At 43.7% G+C, this 17748-nt stretch overlaps 1 protein-coding gene across 4 annotated transcripts in view; it reads left to right on the top strand.

The window, feature by feature from the left end:
- The window catches only part of CHID1 (chitinase domain containing 1), a 382173-nt gene that overhangs the window by 31869 nt on the left and 332556 nt on the right, over positions 1–17748 (top strand). For all 4 annotated transcript variants that reach the window (XM_030201249.1, XM_030201252.1, XM_030201250.1 and 1 more), the window contains exons 5-6: positions 7113–7157; positions 10868–10974. In XM_030201249.1, the coding sequence (XP_030057109.1) occupies positions 7113–7157; positions 10868–10974 (152 nt within the window). The remainder of the gene's footprint in view (positions 1–7112; positions 7158–10867; positions 10975–17748) is intronic.

Here is a 17748-nt window from a genome sequence, read left to right on the forward strand (position 1 = left end):
GGTACACAGAGTGATCAGAGTAACTCACACTGAATGCCATTCTATTAAGAACTAGGGTAACATAATATTCGGTTTCTAATACTGTCTAATAGTGAATTAAAATTTAATGCCAAGACGTGCAGAGTGGTGCACTTGGGGTGCAGAAATCCAAAGGAGATGTATCAGATAGAAGGAGAGAGATTGATAAGCACAGCTCTGGACAGAGACCTTGAGGTGATGATGTCTGAGGATCTCAAGGTGTCAAAACAATGCAACAAGGCAGTGGTTACTGCCAGAAGGATGCTAGGCTGCATAGAGAGGGGTATAACCAGCAGAAGAAAGGAGGTGTTGATAAGTACATAAGTGTTGCCATACTGGGACATACCAAAGGTCCATCAAGCCTAGCATCCTGTCTCCAACAGTGGTCAATCCCAGTCACAAGTACCTGGCAAGATCCCAAAACAGTAGGATACATTTTATGCTGCTTATCCTAGAAATACTGTAAAAACATGTAGATGGCAATGTGCCACCAATGTACCGTAAACGAAACGCAACCAGCTAGTGGTAGAACATGTGGTACTCCGTGCTTCTAATTGCTAGTTTGTAATGGGGAAGTCTCATATGGTCACTCAGGCAACTTTTTTTTACCACCAAGCGGCGGGCCTGTATTCTGTGACTATTTATAATCATCGACTGCCCCCAACCCCCCACAGTGCAATTTTAACGTGCAAATATGTGCAGTGCTCTACTGTCTTTCTTTTATTTTCTTCCACTTTCTTTTTATTTTTTTGTTTTGTTCGCTTTGGTGTGTACTGGAGGCTTAGTCACTTGCCCTAGCTACAGCACTAGTACTTTAATTTCTTTTCAATGCAGGAAGCGATACTGTGTCTTCCAGCTTAATAAGGCCACAGTCTTCACAGCGTCAGGCACATATCTCTGTGTTACCCGAACTGACTATGGTCGTATATTCAGTCGTCAATATTGCGAATAAGTCTGTGTCACTTATCTGTACTGAGTCCCAGGTATGCTCGGGCAAGTGACTAAGCCTCCAGTACACACTAAAACGAACAAAACAAAAAAGTAAAAAGAAAGTGGAAGAAAAAAGAAATATAAAAGAAAGACAGTAGAGCACTGCACATATTTGCACGTTAAAATTGCACTGTGGAGGGTTGGGGGCAGTCGATGATTATAAATAGTCACAGAATACAGGCCCGCCGCTTGGTGGTAATAAAATGTTGCCTGAGTGACCATATGAGATTTCCCCATTACAAACTAGCAATGAGAAGCACGGAGTACCACATGTTCTACCACTAGTTGGTTGTGTATCCTAGAAATAAGCAGTGGATTTTCCCCTACTCCATCTTAATAATGGCTTATGGACTTTTTCTCTGTACCAGTTATGATTGTTCTGCCAGTGGTCCCAGCTTTATGGATTTTTGGTGCCAATAGATAGATGGTTTGGTATTATAACGCAAATTTAGTTATAACACAGTTACAAATATGGCTCCCAGAAATTTTGTACCTTTTGCTTGATTATATTTTACAAGCCTTATATGACTCCCAGAACTTTTGTACCTTTTCTGTGATTATACTGTAAACTTAGTGTAAAAACGTCACATGGTTGATGCGCGGTCCCAGTGCACATAGTTGAAGCGTGTTTGCTGCTCATAGATCTTGAAGATGGCAAGTAGTTTTTTGACATGCAAATCACACAGTTGACACCCTCCCTGCTCTCGTGGTTGACGCATAATGTTCCAGGTCATATGATTGATGCATGGTCCCGGCTCACATGGTTGAAGTGCAGTTCCTGCTCACATGGCTAAATCACCCTTCTAGTTGAAGTGTTCATTAAAATGGTTTAAATAATTGAATTGAGTCTTAAATTGAGTCTTTATTTGATTGGGTATTGCCTTTCCTTATAACGACCTTTGTTATAAGGCAGTACTGGTTATTGTTCCCAAGTACTACATTATACCAAGAGAGAGGTGTACTTGCTTTGGAAGTATTTGATAAGATTTTTCAACTGTTCTTCAGTCAGTTTCCTATAATATCTGTGTCCTTCTTCAATGTATTTGATTTTACTTTACATACATGACTCCCACTGTACAAGTTATTAGGCTGTACTTGGAGTATTATATTCAGTTTTGGGATACAGTTATGGCCTAGATTGGATCCAGATTGGATCCAGGAGTGTACTTCATGGGCCATATCAAAACATCCTTCTCCCCCACCACTGTAAGGGTTGTGTTCAAACAGTGAACCTGCGTGCTATGATGCAGAAACCAATGGGGGATAATATGCCCAAACCACAACTCTTAAAAGCTGCTGCAGAGCCAGAGTCACCACAAACTCAAATGGAAGAGAATGCTGGAGATGAACATCCATAAGAATCTGGTAGCACCAATTTTGAGGACCGTATTGTGGTAGAAGTAGTAGCAGGACCCCTTCATGAAAAAGCATTCCTGGCCTAAACATTGCAACTTAATCAGGGACAATGAGCCGTGGGTCCTGCTGTTAAGGAATGAAACGAGACTGTCAAAGCATCTGGATTCCTCCCTTGATAAAGCCGGTGGGCAAAACGGGTCCCCGTCAGGAGTTGGGAGTCCCTTGATTGGATATATTACAGCCAGACCCGCGTTAAAAACAAAAAGCTAAGTTATTTCACTGAAACATTTTTCTTGTTCACTAAGAAGATTTTTTATCATGGTGAATGGGTTGAATTGAAAAAATTATATTCATATAAAAAAAGCGTAGTAGGGGATTACACAGTTTTGGAATATATAAAAATACAGGAAGTTTTTGGTCTGTGATGAGCCTCAGCCTTTCGTGTACCTTGAGATATATTGCCGATTAAATTTGTCCTGGCACCTGGGCATTTTGAGACCTTTTCCTCCTATCCACAATTCCCATTTTGTAAAGAGAATTTTGATCTTTCAACATGTAAAGTCTGATTTTTCTGCAGTCATTTGTTAATATTAAACATAGGATTTCACCATATCTTTTTGTAAGTTGACCAACAGTGTCGCTGTTTTGTGAGAGGGGGTGATGGGGGAAGGAGAGGGAGTGTTAGTAGGGTTTCACAGATATGTGTCCTCTAAAAATAAATAGCTCACCTTGTCACAAGAAATGTCTGTATCAGATCATTTCTTGTAGCTGTTGGGGTGGCAGATCTTGAGCTTGCAAATGTTCACCATCCTTATCACTATCATTGTCCTCCCTCATGTTTCCCTCTGGTTCAGGCATATAATGAGTAATGGCCAAGTTGTGTAGCATGCAGTAAGCTGTGAATATTTCACAGATCTTTGATGCACTGTAGAGAAGCTTACCCACAGACCAATCCACACAGCAGAATCTGGACGTCAAGATGTCAAATGTCTGTTTTGCATTGTACTTCTCTTCTGCAGCCCATTGGGGGTGGACAGTGGGGGTCATCAGCCATCTCCTGAGGGGATAGCCACAGTCATCTGCATGGAAGAGAAGAGATGCTAGAGACTGTAGACACACCTTTTGTGTGGGTTTGTATTTTCTAACACTGTTGAATGTATCATCTTCCAGACATCTAAAGCCACATTGGGCACATACTTGTTGGGAAAAAAAAGAGAAATGGGTGTGGGTTATGCACTCCTCACTTAACATCCTCCCCCCCCCCCCCCTCCTCCGGTGATCTGGGCACTCTGGAAACATCCGTGGATTCCTCAGTAGGGTCTGGGATAGTTCGCAAACTCATCAGTTATAATGTTTGAGGCATTGCAGATCATCTGCATGGTCAATAAATGGTATGACTTGCAATTTCTGTAGGTACTACCTGCAGATGGTCTTAGGGCAACATGGATGCATTCTGTAGGACCTAGAACAGATGGGAAGTCTGCACTTGATAGAAATTAGTTATTGTCTGGTGTTGATCCACCTCACACATGGGAATTTAATATGCAGGGTGTCCTTTCTAAGAAAACTATGTAGGAACTGTGAAGTGCTACATGATGCGGCTGCTTGGCTGATGCCTCCAGCAGCTCCTAGTGATGTCTGGAAGTATCCATTTGTTAGAAATGCCAGGTCTGTGGTCACATGGGCTGGCAAGACTTGTCCCCTCCAAGTAGTGGGCTCCAGATCCTCCTCAAGCTGATGGCAGAGGTGTACCTTTGTTTCCCTGTTGAAGTGGAACCTGCTCATACATTGCTCATCAGTGAGGTCCATGAACATTGTTCTAGGCCTGTACACCTGCTGCACCTGGTCTCTCCTTTGAGGTTGAACCTTTGGGTTATATATCCAGACAAGGTTACAGAGGTACAGCAAAACTCTTTATTAAACACAAAAGCAGAGGCCTGTTATTTCACAGGCACAGAAAATAAGGAATAAAGTCTCTTCAGATTCAGACAGGCCCAAAAGCATAGTCTATAAAGTTTCTCTTTGAGGTTGCTCAAACACTGACCTGACTCCAGGATTCTCACAACTATTCAAGTTAAGTTTGGCCTACTTGAGCCAGGTTCTGGTAGCTACACAAGTAGTGATGCTATAGAGTGGCTGCTCCCTTCCCTGAGCCTCAACCCAACCCTGGCTTTGCCTTTTATATTTTCTAGCAGTTGTCCTTGCTCCACCCCTCCCAATCTCACTTTTTATACGGGACTGTGGGGCTTAAGGTGGTTCTGACTGTGATGGAGTATGCTTAAGGGAAAGGGGCAGCCTCCTATAGACTCCCTCACAGATGGGTACAGGGGCAGGAAGGGGACTGAGGGTGCAGCAGGAAAATCAGGTGTGTAGGGAGAGATTGACAAAGTTGGAGAAATAAAGGCAAGAAGGGAGTGGGCAGGAGTAGCAGGGGCAGAATGCTTGTGAATTGGGCGAAGGACACGCTAGCCCTTAGCTACATATTTTCTAGTTTATTTACTGGGACATCCTGCACGTCTGCAGACAACAAAAGCACAAGGAGCCTTCAAGATAGGGGGGGCATCAACTCAAATTTATTGGATAGAACCCACATGGTCTGTGTTTTGGCAAAACTGCCTGCATCAGGGGTCTTAAAATTGTGTACAATGTCAAAAAAATGCATGAAATAACAATGAGCCAATGCTCAATCTGAAGTCGCAAAATGTTGCCACAAAAAACACCTGAATTCTTGATTTCAAACAAAACCGCATCAGTGCATAGTGGAAAACCGGCAGTGATGCCAAGAGGACATCCACATCCTGCACAGCTTTTAACCTACCACAGTCTCTGCTGATTGGCTTCTGGTTCTCTGGAAGTCTGTTCACTCTCTAAATAAATCCCTAATTAGTCTCGCCTATATTCCCAGATTACTGTTGTGCTCCTGTGCAGCTTTTCTTTCTTTATTTCTTTCTTAAAGTGGTATTACCTTTGGGGTTATCTTGTTACTCTTTATGTCTCTAGTTTGTTAATTTCTTCATGTTTCTGGCTATGTGAGGTAGCTATGTCATCATATTACTACTACTACTACTACTATTTAACATTTCTAGATTACCTGTATCCTTAGAGGCTATGTTTGGTCAGACAAATGATGTCCTACTGGTTTACAGCATCAGTTGATACAGTTCTATGATAACCTTTTCTGATTTGCACCTGCAGTCTAGTAACTTATTTTTGGCTGTATGGCAAGATTATGTTTCTGTAAGAATTTTTGACCAAAGACAACTTGTTAGTCATTTGGATGGAAACTTTGGACGAAATTTAGGTTTATGAATCCTATTGTTTTCTGCTTGTAAGATGGTGCCACAATTCTGTAATTATAATTATCCGTAGTAGCAATGACTCATGGCTAGATTTCAAAGTAATCTGGCTGCTTAACTATGGAGTTAGATAATTAGATCAGAGCTTTAAAAAACTTATTACCACTCAAAAAAATGATGGTTTGATTGTGTGGGATGGGGACTTAGCTGGGTAGTGTGAAATTCAGCACTAGCTGGTTAATTAAGTGGTTTCCTTGTAACCTTCCCATCCAGAATGCAGCTGAAATTTTTCTCAAATATAGCTGAGTTGCCATTGTATTGCTTACTGAAAATCAACCTCATATTGGGCTACTATTCAAAGGTCGCTGAACTGCTTAGTTTAGGTCTCTAAACTAGGTTCCTGTTTTCAGCTGATCCTAGGCACCTATGTTTTGGGCTGAAAAAAGACACCTAAAAACAGAATTCTCCCAAGTTAAGTATCCACTGCTGGAAATCAGTATGGAGTACCTAACCTCATGCTCTTGTCTTGGTCCCAACCCCCTTCACACATGCATAAATTTAGGAGCCTAGCCAAAATAAATGCCTAAATGTAGGCACTCAGCAGATAATTCTTATTTTGGCAGATCTAGGCACTAAACTCTTAAAAGTTAGGCACTTAGATCTTTTGAATATTGACCTAATATCAGTAGTTTCATTACTAAGTCTATGATTTCACCCCAAGCAGATTTAATAATGATCCTTTATAGGAGAGTGTACAGCAGCTGAGAGCAAAACATTGATTAGAAGAGTAAATTGTTTTATCTTTTTGTAAACATATGGTGTGCATGCTTTTATTATGCCAATTCGTCTCTAAAACTAAACATGTTGGATATCTCCCAGATCAGGTTGCTCCCTTGAGAATGATGTACAGAAATAATTTTACTTTGGAAATCTCTTCCTCTGCAGTGGAAAACCAGAACTTTCTTGAGAATACAGTGGTCAGAAATCTTTAATTCTAGTCATGTTCAGCCATACTAACAAATCAAGTAGAGATGGGAATTGAAGCAGGCCATTAGACCAGCCATTTTATTTCAAATGCTTCATCTTCAGTGGATGAGCAGTGCATGTAGGATCATCTCACCCTTTATTGCTGTCAAATTCCCTGTAACTGATGAAGGCAGGTAGCATTGCACTTACTCCTTTTTTAAGCAAAAAAAAACTAATTTAGAATGTCAACAAGAGATGGACTGCTCCGTTTTAGCATTAGGTGATGGAAACAACTCATTCCTTTAATGAAGAAGAAGGCTAAGGGCCTGCAGAATTACCTGGTGACTAGGAATGGATAGGAAAGGAAGCAGAATGGCACTCTTTAAATCTTTTTATGATTCTTAACTCATTTTCTGCTTGGTTGATTTAAATATGGTAATATCGTGCCTTAATAGCTGTTCAGTTCTGTTTTGCTTCATTTGGCAGGCTGGATAAAAGACGTAAAGAAAAATTCTAAAAGCACCCTCATAGGTGAGTGTTTATATTGTACATTTGTGTTAATGTTTCATTCTTCCACCAGAAAGCTGCCTGACTGTATGCTGCTTTCTAGACTATTTTTTATTTGCAACATTTTTCATTGTTTAAAAGTTTCTTGTCATGGTTGATGGTGCTAACCACTTTTACAGCTCTCATTTCACCTTACCACTTCTGTACTTGTGCATTGAAGAGATTGCGTCCAAGTTTGGCGATCGCCATTACGGCATAATGTAAGCCACATTGAGCCTGCAAATTGGTGGGTAAATGTGGGATACAAATGCAATAAATAAGTAAGTTGCCATTAAATGCAGGGCTTCAACATATTCTAGGTTATATAGTTATAGCATGTTTGATGAAGCCCGCAGCGGGGTGATGTAAAATATTCAGAAACTCTTAAGAAGACAATATTTTTTGCTGTTTCATATTTCTGGAATTGAATCCCTAAGGTGATAAAGGTTAGATAATACTTTCTAACCCTTAGTTAATGTGGAGGGGCATTTTCAATATGATGTCTAAGTCCGACTGGACTTTTTGCAAAAAAACGCCCAAAGTCCTTTTCAAAAAAGAAAACGTCTATATATATATATATATATATATAGTAACATAGTAGATGACGGCAGAAAAAGACCTGCACGGTCCGTCTAGTTTGCCCAACAAGATAAACTCATGTGCTACCCGCTCTGCCACCCAATCTCGGCTAAGCTCCTTAGGATCCATTCCTTCTGAACAGGATTCCTTTATGTTTATCCCACGCATGTTTGAATTCCGTTACCGTTTTCATTTCCACCACCTCCCGCGGGAGGGCATTCCAAGCATCCACTACTCTGTGAAAAAATACTTCCTGACATTTTTCTTTAGTCTGCCCCCCTTCAATCTCATTTCATGTCCTCTCGTTCTACCACCTTCGCATCTCTGGAAAAGGTTTGTTTGCGGATTAATACCTTTCAAATATTTGAACATCTGTATCATATCACCCCTGTTTCTCCTTTCCTCCAGAGTATACATGTTCAGGTCAGCAAGTCTCTCCTCATACGTCTTGTAACGCAAATCCCATACCATTCTCGTAGCTTTTCTTTGCACCGCTTCAATTCTTTTTACATTCTTAGCAATATACGGCCTCCAAAGCTGAACACAATACTCTAGGTTGGGCCTCACCAACGATTTATACAGGGGCATCAACACCCCCTTTCTTCTGTTGGTCACACCTCTCTCTATACAGCCTAACAACCTTCTAGCTAGGGCCACCGCCTTGTCACACTGTTTCGTCGCCTTCAAATCCTCAGATATTATCACCCCAAGATCCCTCTCCCCATCCGTACTTATCAGACTCTCCCCGCCTAACACATACGTCTCCCGTGGATTTCTATTCCCTAAGTGCATCACTTTGCATTTCTTCGCATTGAATTTTAATTGCCAAACCTTAGACCATTCTTCTAGCTTCCATAGGTCCTTTTTCATGTTTTCCACTCCCTCCGGGGTGTCCACTCTGTTACAGATCTTAGTATCATCCGCAAATAGGCAAACTTTACCTTCTAACCCTTCGGCAATGTCACTCACAAATATATTGAACAGAATCGGCCCCAGCACCGATCCTTGAGGCACTCCACTACTCACCTTTCCCTCCTCCGAGCGAATTCCATTCACCATCACCCTCTGGCGACTGTCCATCAACCAGTTCCTAATCCAGTTCACCACTTTGGGTCCTATCTTCATATACATATATATATATATATATATATATATATATATATATATATATATATATTTTTTTTTTTTTTTTTAAATACTGCTTTGAAGAAGGTTTTGTGATTTGGATGTTTTGTGTTTTGGTCCATTTTTGAAAAAAAAAAAAAATTCTGCACGTGTAAAACACCCAAAATCAAGCCATTAGGATGTAGGAGGAGCCAGCATCTTTAGTAGACTGGTCCCCCTGACATCCCCAGGAAAGCAATAGGGCACCCTAGGGGGCACTGCAGTGGACTTCTTAATATGTCACCATTGCTCTCTTACCTTGTCTGCTGAGCTCCCCCCCCCCCCCCCCAAAACCCACTACCCCCAACTGTACACCACTAGCATAGCCCTTACGGGGGAAGGGGCACCTATATGTGGGTACAGTGGGTTCTGTGGTGAGTTTTGGAGGGCTCACGGTTTCCTCCACAAGTGTAACAGGTAGGGGGAGGTAGGAGCCTGGGTCCACCTGTCTGCAGTGCACTGCACCACCACTGGACTACTCCAGAGACCTGCATGCTATTCCAGAAGGAATAGATCCTCAGGAGCTTAACCGAGATTGGATAGCAGAGCCGGTAGTGGGAGGCGGGGCTGGAGGTTGGGAGGCGGGGATAGAGCTGGGCAGACTTATACGGTCTGTGCCAGAGCCGGTGGTGGGAGACGAGGATAGTACTGGGCAGACTTATACGGTCTGTGCCAGAGCCGGTGGTGGGAGGCGGGCATAGTGCTGGGCAGACTTATACGGTCTGTGCCCTGAAGAGCATAGGTACAAATCAAAGTAGGGTATACACAAAAAGTAGCACACATGAGTTGTCTTGTTGAGCAGACTGGATGGACCGTGCAGGTCTTTTTCTGCCGTCATCTACTATGTTACTAATGGACCTAAGTATAACATCTGAGGCTGGCAAGTAATGTTTTTAATCACATTTTGGGGGGTGGGAGGGGGTTAGTGACCACTTGGGGGGAGGAGCAAGGGGAGGCCATCCCTGATTCCCTCCAGTGGTCATCTGGTCATTTAGGGCACCTTTTTGTGCCTTATTCGTTATAAAAACAGGTGTAGCTCAAAATGTCAGTTTTAGCCCTGGATGTTTTTGTTTTGTACCATTATGACTGAAAAACGTCATAAACGTTAGGAACACCCAGATCCCGCCCTTAACACGCCCCTGACACACCCCCTTGTGATTTGAACGCACTTCTGACAGATGTCATAGAAAAACGTCTAAAAATTGGTTTTGAAAATACCAATTTGGACGTGTTTGTGAGGAAAAAGTCAAAATGCAGATTTATGCCAATTTCTGAACATTTTTTTTTTCTTTTCAAAATGAGATCCAGAGTCTTGTTTGTGAGCTTCTGGTTTTCAAATTCTGTTGTGTGCTAATAGCTATCATTTCAATATCTCTAGGCCTATTTTATGATTTATTTAAAGAGGGTTGGGGATTTTTATGATCTGTCTTTGTGGAATGTTTGGAGAGAGTATTGGTGATTGCTGATATACAGTTAGCTATGGATGAGTTTGTTATGGAAGGATGTTTTTTTTATTTTAGTTTATCCTCCTCCTATTTTATTTTATATTTATCTGTTATGAATGTATTTTATGTATGTTATTTTCTCCTTCAAGGACAGGAGGGATAAACATACCATTGGTTCTGTCATAATGTGCTCTTCTTTGCTTTATGGGTTTGTGGTAGACTTTTGAGTTTTGTAGTGTTTAACTCTTCCCAACAGAAAGATGTGGAATGATGAAAAATGACTCTTCAGCCTTGGGCTTTGGTCTTTGTGCTTATGACTTCGAGGACATTGACTTTTCTGTTTGAGGGAAATGTTGGAAGAGCACAGTCTGAATTTCATGCACTGCTTGTTCTGAGTAGTAAATAGATATCTAGCAATATCATATTTAGCTAAACTGGGATCTAGATGTTACAAGAGATGCATATACCACAAGGAAAACAATGTCTGATTCTTACTTTTCCCACTAGTGCCTCGGATTCTGTTTGATGGGTGGTCCTATCAAGATTTTGAGAGTCTTTTTGGCAGTGAGGATGAGATAGAAGAGCTTTCCAGTACCATGGTGCAAACAGCAAAGGTGAGACTATTTCTGACTCACCAAAGAAACCAGATTATCAACACTGCTCTGGAGTTGGGGGTAGTCCTATGATGAGACTTGAAAACTATTAAGTATTAATCCACTACTTTGCTGTGGTCTTTGTAATTTTTGGTAAGTCTTTTTCTTAAATTATTTGCTTATCAATATATTGAAATACAAGTACTTGCTTGCTCAAGAAACCCAGAGATAAAAATACAAAGAAATAAGTAATATTCGTAAAGAAAACTCATAACTCCTCGTTAGACCAAAACTAAAAGGGGAGTGGATTCAATAACATTAATAAGGAGATCACAAGTTGAAATATATTTAAGCAAGGATTCAATAACATTAATAAGGAGATCATAAGTTGAAATATATTTAAGCAAAGACCCAAAACTGAACACAAACCCCATACTATTTCCGTTTCTTTTCTCTGAACCGCTTCAAGTCTTTTAACATGCTTAGCAAGATACAGCCTCCACATGTTGCTGTATATCGTTCTACGGTCATTAATCATTTGATGTTACTGTCCCACTAGAGATTTTCTTTATATCTACGAAGACCCTCAAGTGCTCTGGATCAAAGAAAACATATTTTAAACCCAAATAACGCGCTATACATTTACATGGGTATGCTAGTAAAAAGGAAGCACCCAAAGTCCGGGTTTCTTCCATCAAAGCCAATAATTCTTTTCTTCTTCTTCTTGTGTAGTCTTAGTCCACATTTTTTGACCACAAAATAAATTTGTGGAGTTTTGAAAAAAACAATCCAACAAGAGCATTAAGGTCTTTTACAAAAAAGAAATACACAAGAAACGTTGCTCAATCAGTCACTTCTAATAATGAATCCTTTGGTAAGTCTTTAGCATATGTGCAATTCAGTTTCTTTTCTCTAAGATGATTGCAGCATTTGTTGTTAATGCTTCCTCTGCATTGTTTTCTAAGCACTGAGCAAGTGCTGACATAGATGTCTGCTGGGACCAGAAACAGGAAGCCTGTAGCTACAACCTTACTCTGTCATTCAAGAAGATTCTTGTGACATTGTACAAACCAGAAAATTTCTATTTGTATGGTGCTGCAACATCCTTTTTCTAGAAGGAAAAATTTGCCTCTTTGCGGATGACACGAAGATAGCCAATAGAGTGGATATCCCGCTGGGAGTCGAAACCATAGGCGCCCCATATAAGAGGCTTGGGGAGGCTAAGCCTCCCCAGCCCACCACTGCCCCGCCCCCCGCCGTACCTTTAAATATTATAGATTTGCTGGAGTCGCGGGCAGCCGGCATTGAAGACATCGGCAGGCTTACGCCGGTTCCAGCAGCCTTCCCTTCCCTCGTTGCAAGTCGGATGATGGCTCCGCCCTCTTCTGACGTATTTCCTGTTTCTACGAGGGCGGAGCCATCATCCGACTTGCAACGAGGGAAGGGAAGGCTGCTGGAACCGGCGTAAGCCTGCCGATGTCTTCAATGCCGGCTGCCCGCGACTGCAGCAAAACTATAATATTTAAAGGTACGGCGGGGGGGGGGGGGGCAGGAAGGAAACAGGGCAGACGGGAGAGGAGAGGAGGGTTGCTGCACATGGTGGAAGAAGGGGAGAGGAGGGTTGCTGGATGGAGGGAAGGGGAGAGGAGGGTTGCTGGACATGGTGGAAGAAGGGGAGAGGAGGGTTGCTGGATGGTGGAAGAAGGGGAGAGGAGGGTTGCTGGACATGGTGGAAGAAGGGGAGAGGAGGGTTGCTGGATATGGTGGAAGAAGGGGAGAGGAGGGTTGCTGGATGGAGGGAAGGGGAGAGGAGGGTTGCTGGACATGGTGGAAGAAGGGGAGAGGAGAGGGCAGGGGAGAGGAGGGTTGCTGGATATGGTGGAAGAAGGGGAGAGGAGGGTTGATGGAGGGAAGGGGAGAGGAGGGTTGCTGGATATGGTGGAAGAAGGGGAGAGGAGGGTTGCTGGACATGGTGGAAGAAGGGGAGAGGAGAGGGCAGGGGAGAGGAGGGTTGCTGGATATGGTGGAAGAAGGGGAGAGGAGGGTTGATGGAGGGAAGGGGAGAGGAGGGTTGCTGGATATGGTGGAAGAAGGGGAGAGGAGGGTTGCTGGACATGGTGGAAGAAGGGGAGAAGAGAGGGCAGGGGAGAGGAGGGTTGCTGGATGGAGGGAAGGGGAGAGGAGGGTTGCTGGACATGGTGGAAGAAGGGAAGAGGAGGGTTGATGGAGGGAAGGGGAGAGGAGGGTTGCTGGACATGGTGGAAGAAGGGGAGAGGAGAGGGCAGGGGAGAGGAGGGTTGCTGGATGGAGGGAAGGGGAGAGGAGGGTTGCTGGACATGGTGGAAGAAGGGGAGAGGAAGGTTGCTGGATGGAGGGAAGGGGAGAGGAGGGTTGCTGGACATGGAAGAAGGGGAGAGGAGGGTTGCTGGATGGAGGGAAGGGGAGAGGAGGGTTGCTGGACATGGTGGAAGAAGGGGAGAGGAAGGTTGCTGGATGGAGGGAAGGGGAGAGGAGGGTTGCTGGACATGGTGGAAGAAGGGGAGAGGAGAGGGCAGGGGAGAGGAGGGTTGCTGGACATGGTGGAAGAAGGGGAGAGGAGGGTTGCTGGATGGAGGGAAGGGGAGAGGAGGGTTGCTGGACATGGTGGAAGAAGGGGAGTGGAGAGGGCAGGGGAGAGGAGGGTTGCTGGATGGAGGGAAGGGGAGAGGAGGGTTGCTGGACATGGTGGAAGAAGGGGAGAGGAAGGTTGCTGGATGGAGGGAAGGGGAGAGGAGGGTTGCTGGACATGGTGGAAGAAGGGGAGAGGGAGGGTTGCTGGATGGAGGGAAGGGGAGAGGAGGGTTGCTGGACATGGAAGAAGGGGAGGGTTGCTGGATGGAGGGAAGGGGAGAGGAGGGTTGCTGGACATGGTGGAAGAAGGGGAGAGGAAGGTTGCTGGATGGAGGGAAGGGGAGAGGAGGGTTGTTGGACATGGTGGAAGAAGGGGAGAGGAGAGGGCAGGGGAGAGGAGGGTTGCTGGATGGAGGGGAAGGGGAGAGGAGGGTTGCTGGACATGGTGGAAGAAGGGGAGAGGAGGGTTGCTGGATGGAGGGAAGGGGAGAGGAGGGTTGCTGGACATGGTGGAAGAAGGGGAGAGGAGAGGGCAGGGGAGAGGAGGGTTGCTGGATGGAGGGAAGGGGAGAGGAGGGTTGCTGGACATGGTGGAAGAAGGGGAGAGGAGGGTTGCTGGATGGAGGGAAGGGGAGAGGAGGGTTGCTGGACATGGTGGAAGAAGGGGAGAGGAAGGTTGCTGGATGGAGGGAAGGGGAGAGGAGGGTTGCTGGACATGGTGGAAGAAGGGGAGAGGAAGGTTGCTGGATGGAGGGAAGGGGAGAGGAGGGTTGCTGGACATGGTGGAAGAAGGGGAGAGGAGGGTTGCTGGATGGAGGGAAGGGGAGAGGAGGGTTGCTGGACATGGTGGAAGAAGGGGAGAGGAGGGTTGCTGGATGGAGGGAAGGGGAGAGGAGGGTTGCTGGACATGGTGGAAGAAGGGGAGAGGAAGGTTGCTGGATGGAGGGAAGGGGAGAGGAGGGTTGCTGGACATGGTGGAAGAAGGGGAGAGGAGAGGGCAGGGGAAAGGAGAGTTGCTGGATATGGGTAGATGGAGGGGAGGGTAGGGGGGGAGAGGAGGGTTGCTGGACATAGAGGGGGAGGGAGGAGTGAGGAAGGAGATGAGATAACAGGAAAGGAAGAGAGTAGAAAAACTGCACATGGATGAAGAAAATAGGCAAAAGCTGGATCCACTAGACAGTCAAGTTTGCGGAGGACCCAGCTTTTACTTACGGATGTAGGACAAGAAATGAAGAAGAAAGGCGGAAAGTAAACAAATAAATGGAAAGGAAGCCCTGGAAATGGAGTTAAGAGGACAGATAGCAGCAGAATCGGATACTGGGCCAGCACAATCAGAAAAACAAAGTCACCAGACAACAAAGTTAGAAAAGATCATTTTATTTTCATTATAGTGTTTGGAATATGTCCACTTTGAGAATTAGGTGTTCAACATTAAAAGTTTATTTACTTATTTATGACATTTTATCCCACATTAAACATGAATTAGGATGTTTTGTGGCTCTACATGAGAATTGTGATATTATGATCCCTTGTTTCAATATTGTTGACGGTCTACATTTTCCGTATGGGTGGTATATTTGTGTATTAGGTTCTGCCCAGTGTAATATTTATGGTACAGTAAGGTTCAGAGTGTGTTTTTGCACAAAGTTGTGCATAGTGTTTTGCAGTTGAGCGATTGTGGTTAGTATATGCTTTGAGCAACCACTTTATTCTTTGACATATGATACATAGCTAATATCTAAATTTAATAAAAGGTTTTAATTGTGACATTTATTAATTTTTTCTGTGTGTGATCAGACAATTATGGATTTAAGCTCCACCCCTGGCCCCACCCCTAACCCCGCCCCCTTTAGCCTCCCCAAACAGTTGGGCCACCGACCGCCTATGGTGGAAACCATGAGAAGAGATCTCAAAAAATTAGAAGAATGGTCAATTTTAATGCCAAGAAGTGCAGACTGATGCACGTAAGGTGCAGAAATCCAAAGCAGATGTATCAGATAGATGGAGAAAGACTGATAAGCAGAGCTCAGGAGAGGGATCATGGGGTGATGGTGTCTGCAGATCTCAAAGTGACAAAACAATGAGACAAGATGATGACCATGGCCAGAAGAATGCTAGGCTGCATAGAAAGGGGTATAACCAGCATAAGAAAGGAGGTGTTGATGCCCCTGTACAAGTGATTGATGGAGGGCCCACTTGGAGTTTTGGAGGCTGCATCTTGCTAAGGATGTAAAAAGACTTGAGGCGGATCAGGAAAAAGCAATGAAAATAGTATGGGGTTTGTGTCAAGAGACATATGAGGAATCGGTTCAGAGAAAAGCAACAAAATTTGCATCACAAGATGTATGAGGAGAGCCTTGAGGACCTGAGATAGATATAAAGGAATCCAGTATAGAAGGCATGAAACTAAACAAGCTTAGCAGTGATTAGATGGCAACTCCAGCAATTGAGAAGCAAAGCCAGTGCTGGGCAGACTTCTGTGGTCTGTGCCCTGTTCGTGGCTGGACAGATAGACCGGTGCCATGCAGACTTCTTTACTTAAATGCAAATTTAAAACAACAAAACCTTGTATTACATTACACTAAATACACATAATACACTAAAAAATAATAAATAATAATAGAAAAAGAAAAACCACATAACTGGTATAAAGTCCAGCAGAGGAAAATATGTTACAACAAACTTAAATGAACATACATTGGTAGGCAAACATTATTTCATGTACCCTATATTACTTACTCAACCTGGAAAGAAAAGAAAATAAATTGTTGTTCAGGCTGTCCCGATACAACCTTATCCTTCAGAAAATCCTCTGATGAGAATCAAAAAATACATAATTATTCTGAAAGGTTATCAAACATTTACATGGGAACTAGGGAAAAAAGTAGCTCAGTAGCCAAGACCGTACGTAGTCTCAACTGTAAAAATGTTTTCCGCTTCAATTGAGTAACTCTCGCAACATCTGGAAATATATAAATAACTTGTCCACAAAAAGATACTTGTTGTTTTAGGAAAATAAGCTTTCAAAATTTCTATTTTACACATGCTGATTGTAATAACCACAATCAAAGTAGCTCTTCTATTAATAATATCCTGAGAAGTTTGCAAATACTGAGAAAGACCTAGATTGGAGAAGTAAGAGGGTCTAGAGCTCCTTCACAGAAGAAAATCCCGGAGAAGGACCGCGATGGACTGCAAAAAGTACAAATGAGATTGAAGTGGATAGAGCACCGTTCACGGAAGAGAGTGTGTATGAACAACTTGAAAAGCTAAAGGTGGACAAAGCCATGGGACCGGATGGGATCCACCCCAGGATATTGAGGGAGCTCAGAGAGGTTCTGGCGGGTCCTCTTAAAGATTTGTTTAATATATCCTTGCAGACGGGAGAGGTTCCAAGGGATTGGAGAACGGCGGAGGTGGTCCCTCTTCACAAAAGTGGTGATAGGGAAGAAGCTGGAAACTACAACCCGGTAAGCCTCACTTCGATTATTGGAAAAGTAATGGAAGCGATGCTGAAGGAAAGGATAGTGAATTTCCTGGAAGCCAATAAGTTGCAAGATCCGAGACAACATGGTTTTACCAAAGGGAAATCGTGCCAAACGAATCTTATTGAATTCTTTGATTGGGTGACAGGAGAATTGAATCAGGGACGAGCTATAGACGTAATCTACTTAGATTTCAGCAAAGCTTTTGACACGGTTCCCCACAGGAGGCTCGTGTACCAGGGCAGAGACGGGATTGTTTGCCCCAGAGCACTTTAGTGCCTGGTTGCATGCGGCACCGGGGAAGCTGTGGACACCCCCGGCTTATGCACCAATATTTATGCCTGTGAGGAAAGCATGGTGGTGGGTCTGTAGGTTTTATGGCCTGTCCGCAGAATCTTCTCCATTGCTGCCAATTCAGGGTAACAGAGACTTTATGCCCGGTTCCACCTCAGTGGACTTTGCCAATTGGGGGACAAAAAACTTGCAGTATTTATACCAGCTATACAATGAGGATGGTACACTAAAATCTCAGGCTGACCTGCGGGTGGAATATGGGATTAGGGGAATAAATTTCTTTTCTATGTTTCAACTGCACCATTATTTAAGATCCTTGCCGGCCCCCACTATGACAGCACAGGTGTGGGACCAATTAGTCACTATATTGGGGTTGGACGCACAATTAAGGATCCCGCTTAAATTC

This window comes from Microcaecilia unicolor, chromosome 4 (assembly GCF_901765095.1).
Source record: "Microcaecilia unicolor chromosome 4, aMicUni1.1, whole genome shotgun sequence".
NCBI lineage: Eukaryota > Metazoa > Chordata > Amphibia > Gymnophiona > Siphonopidae > Microcaecilia > Microcaecilia unicolor.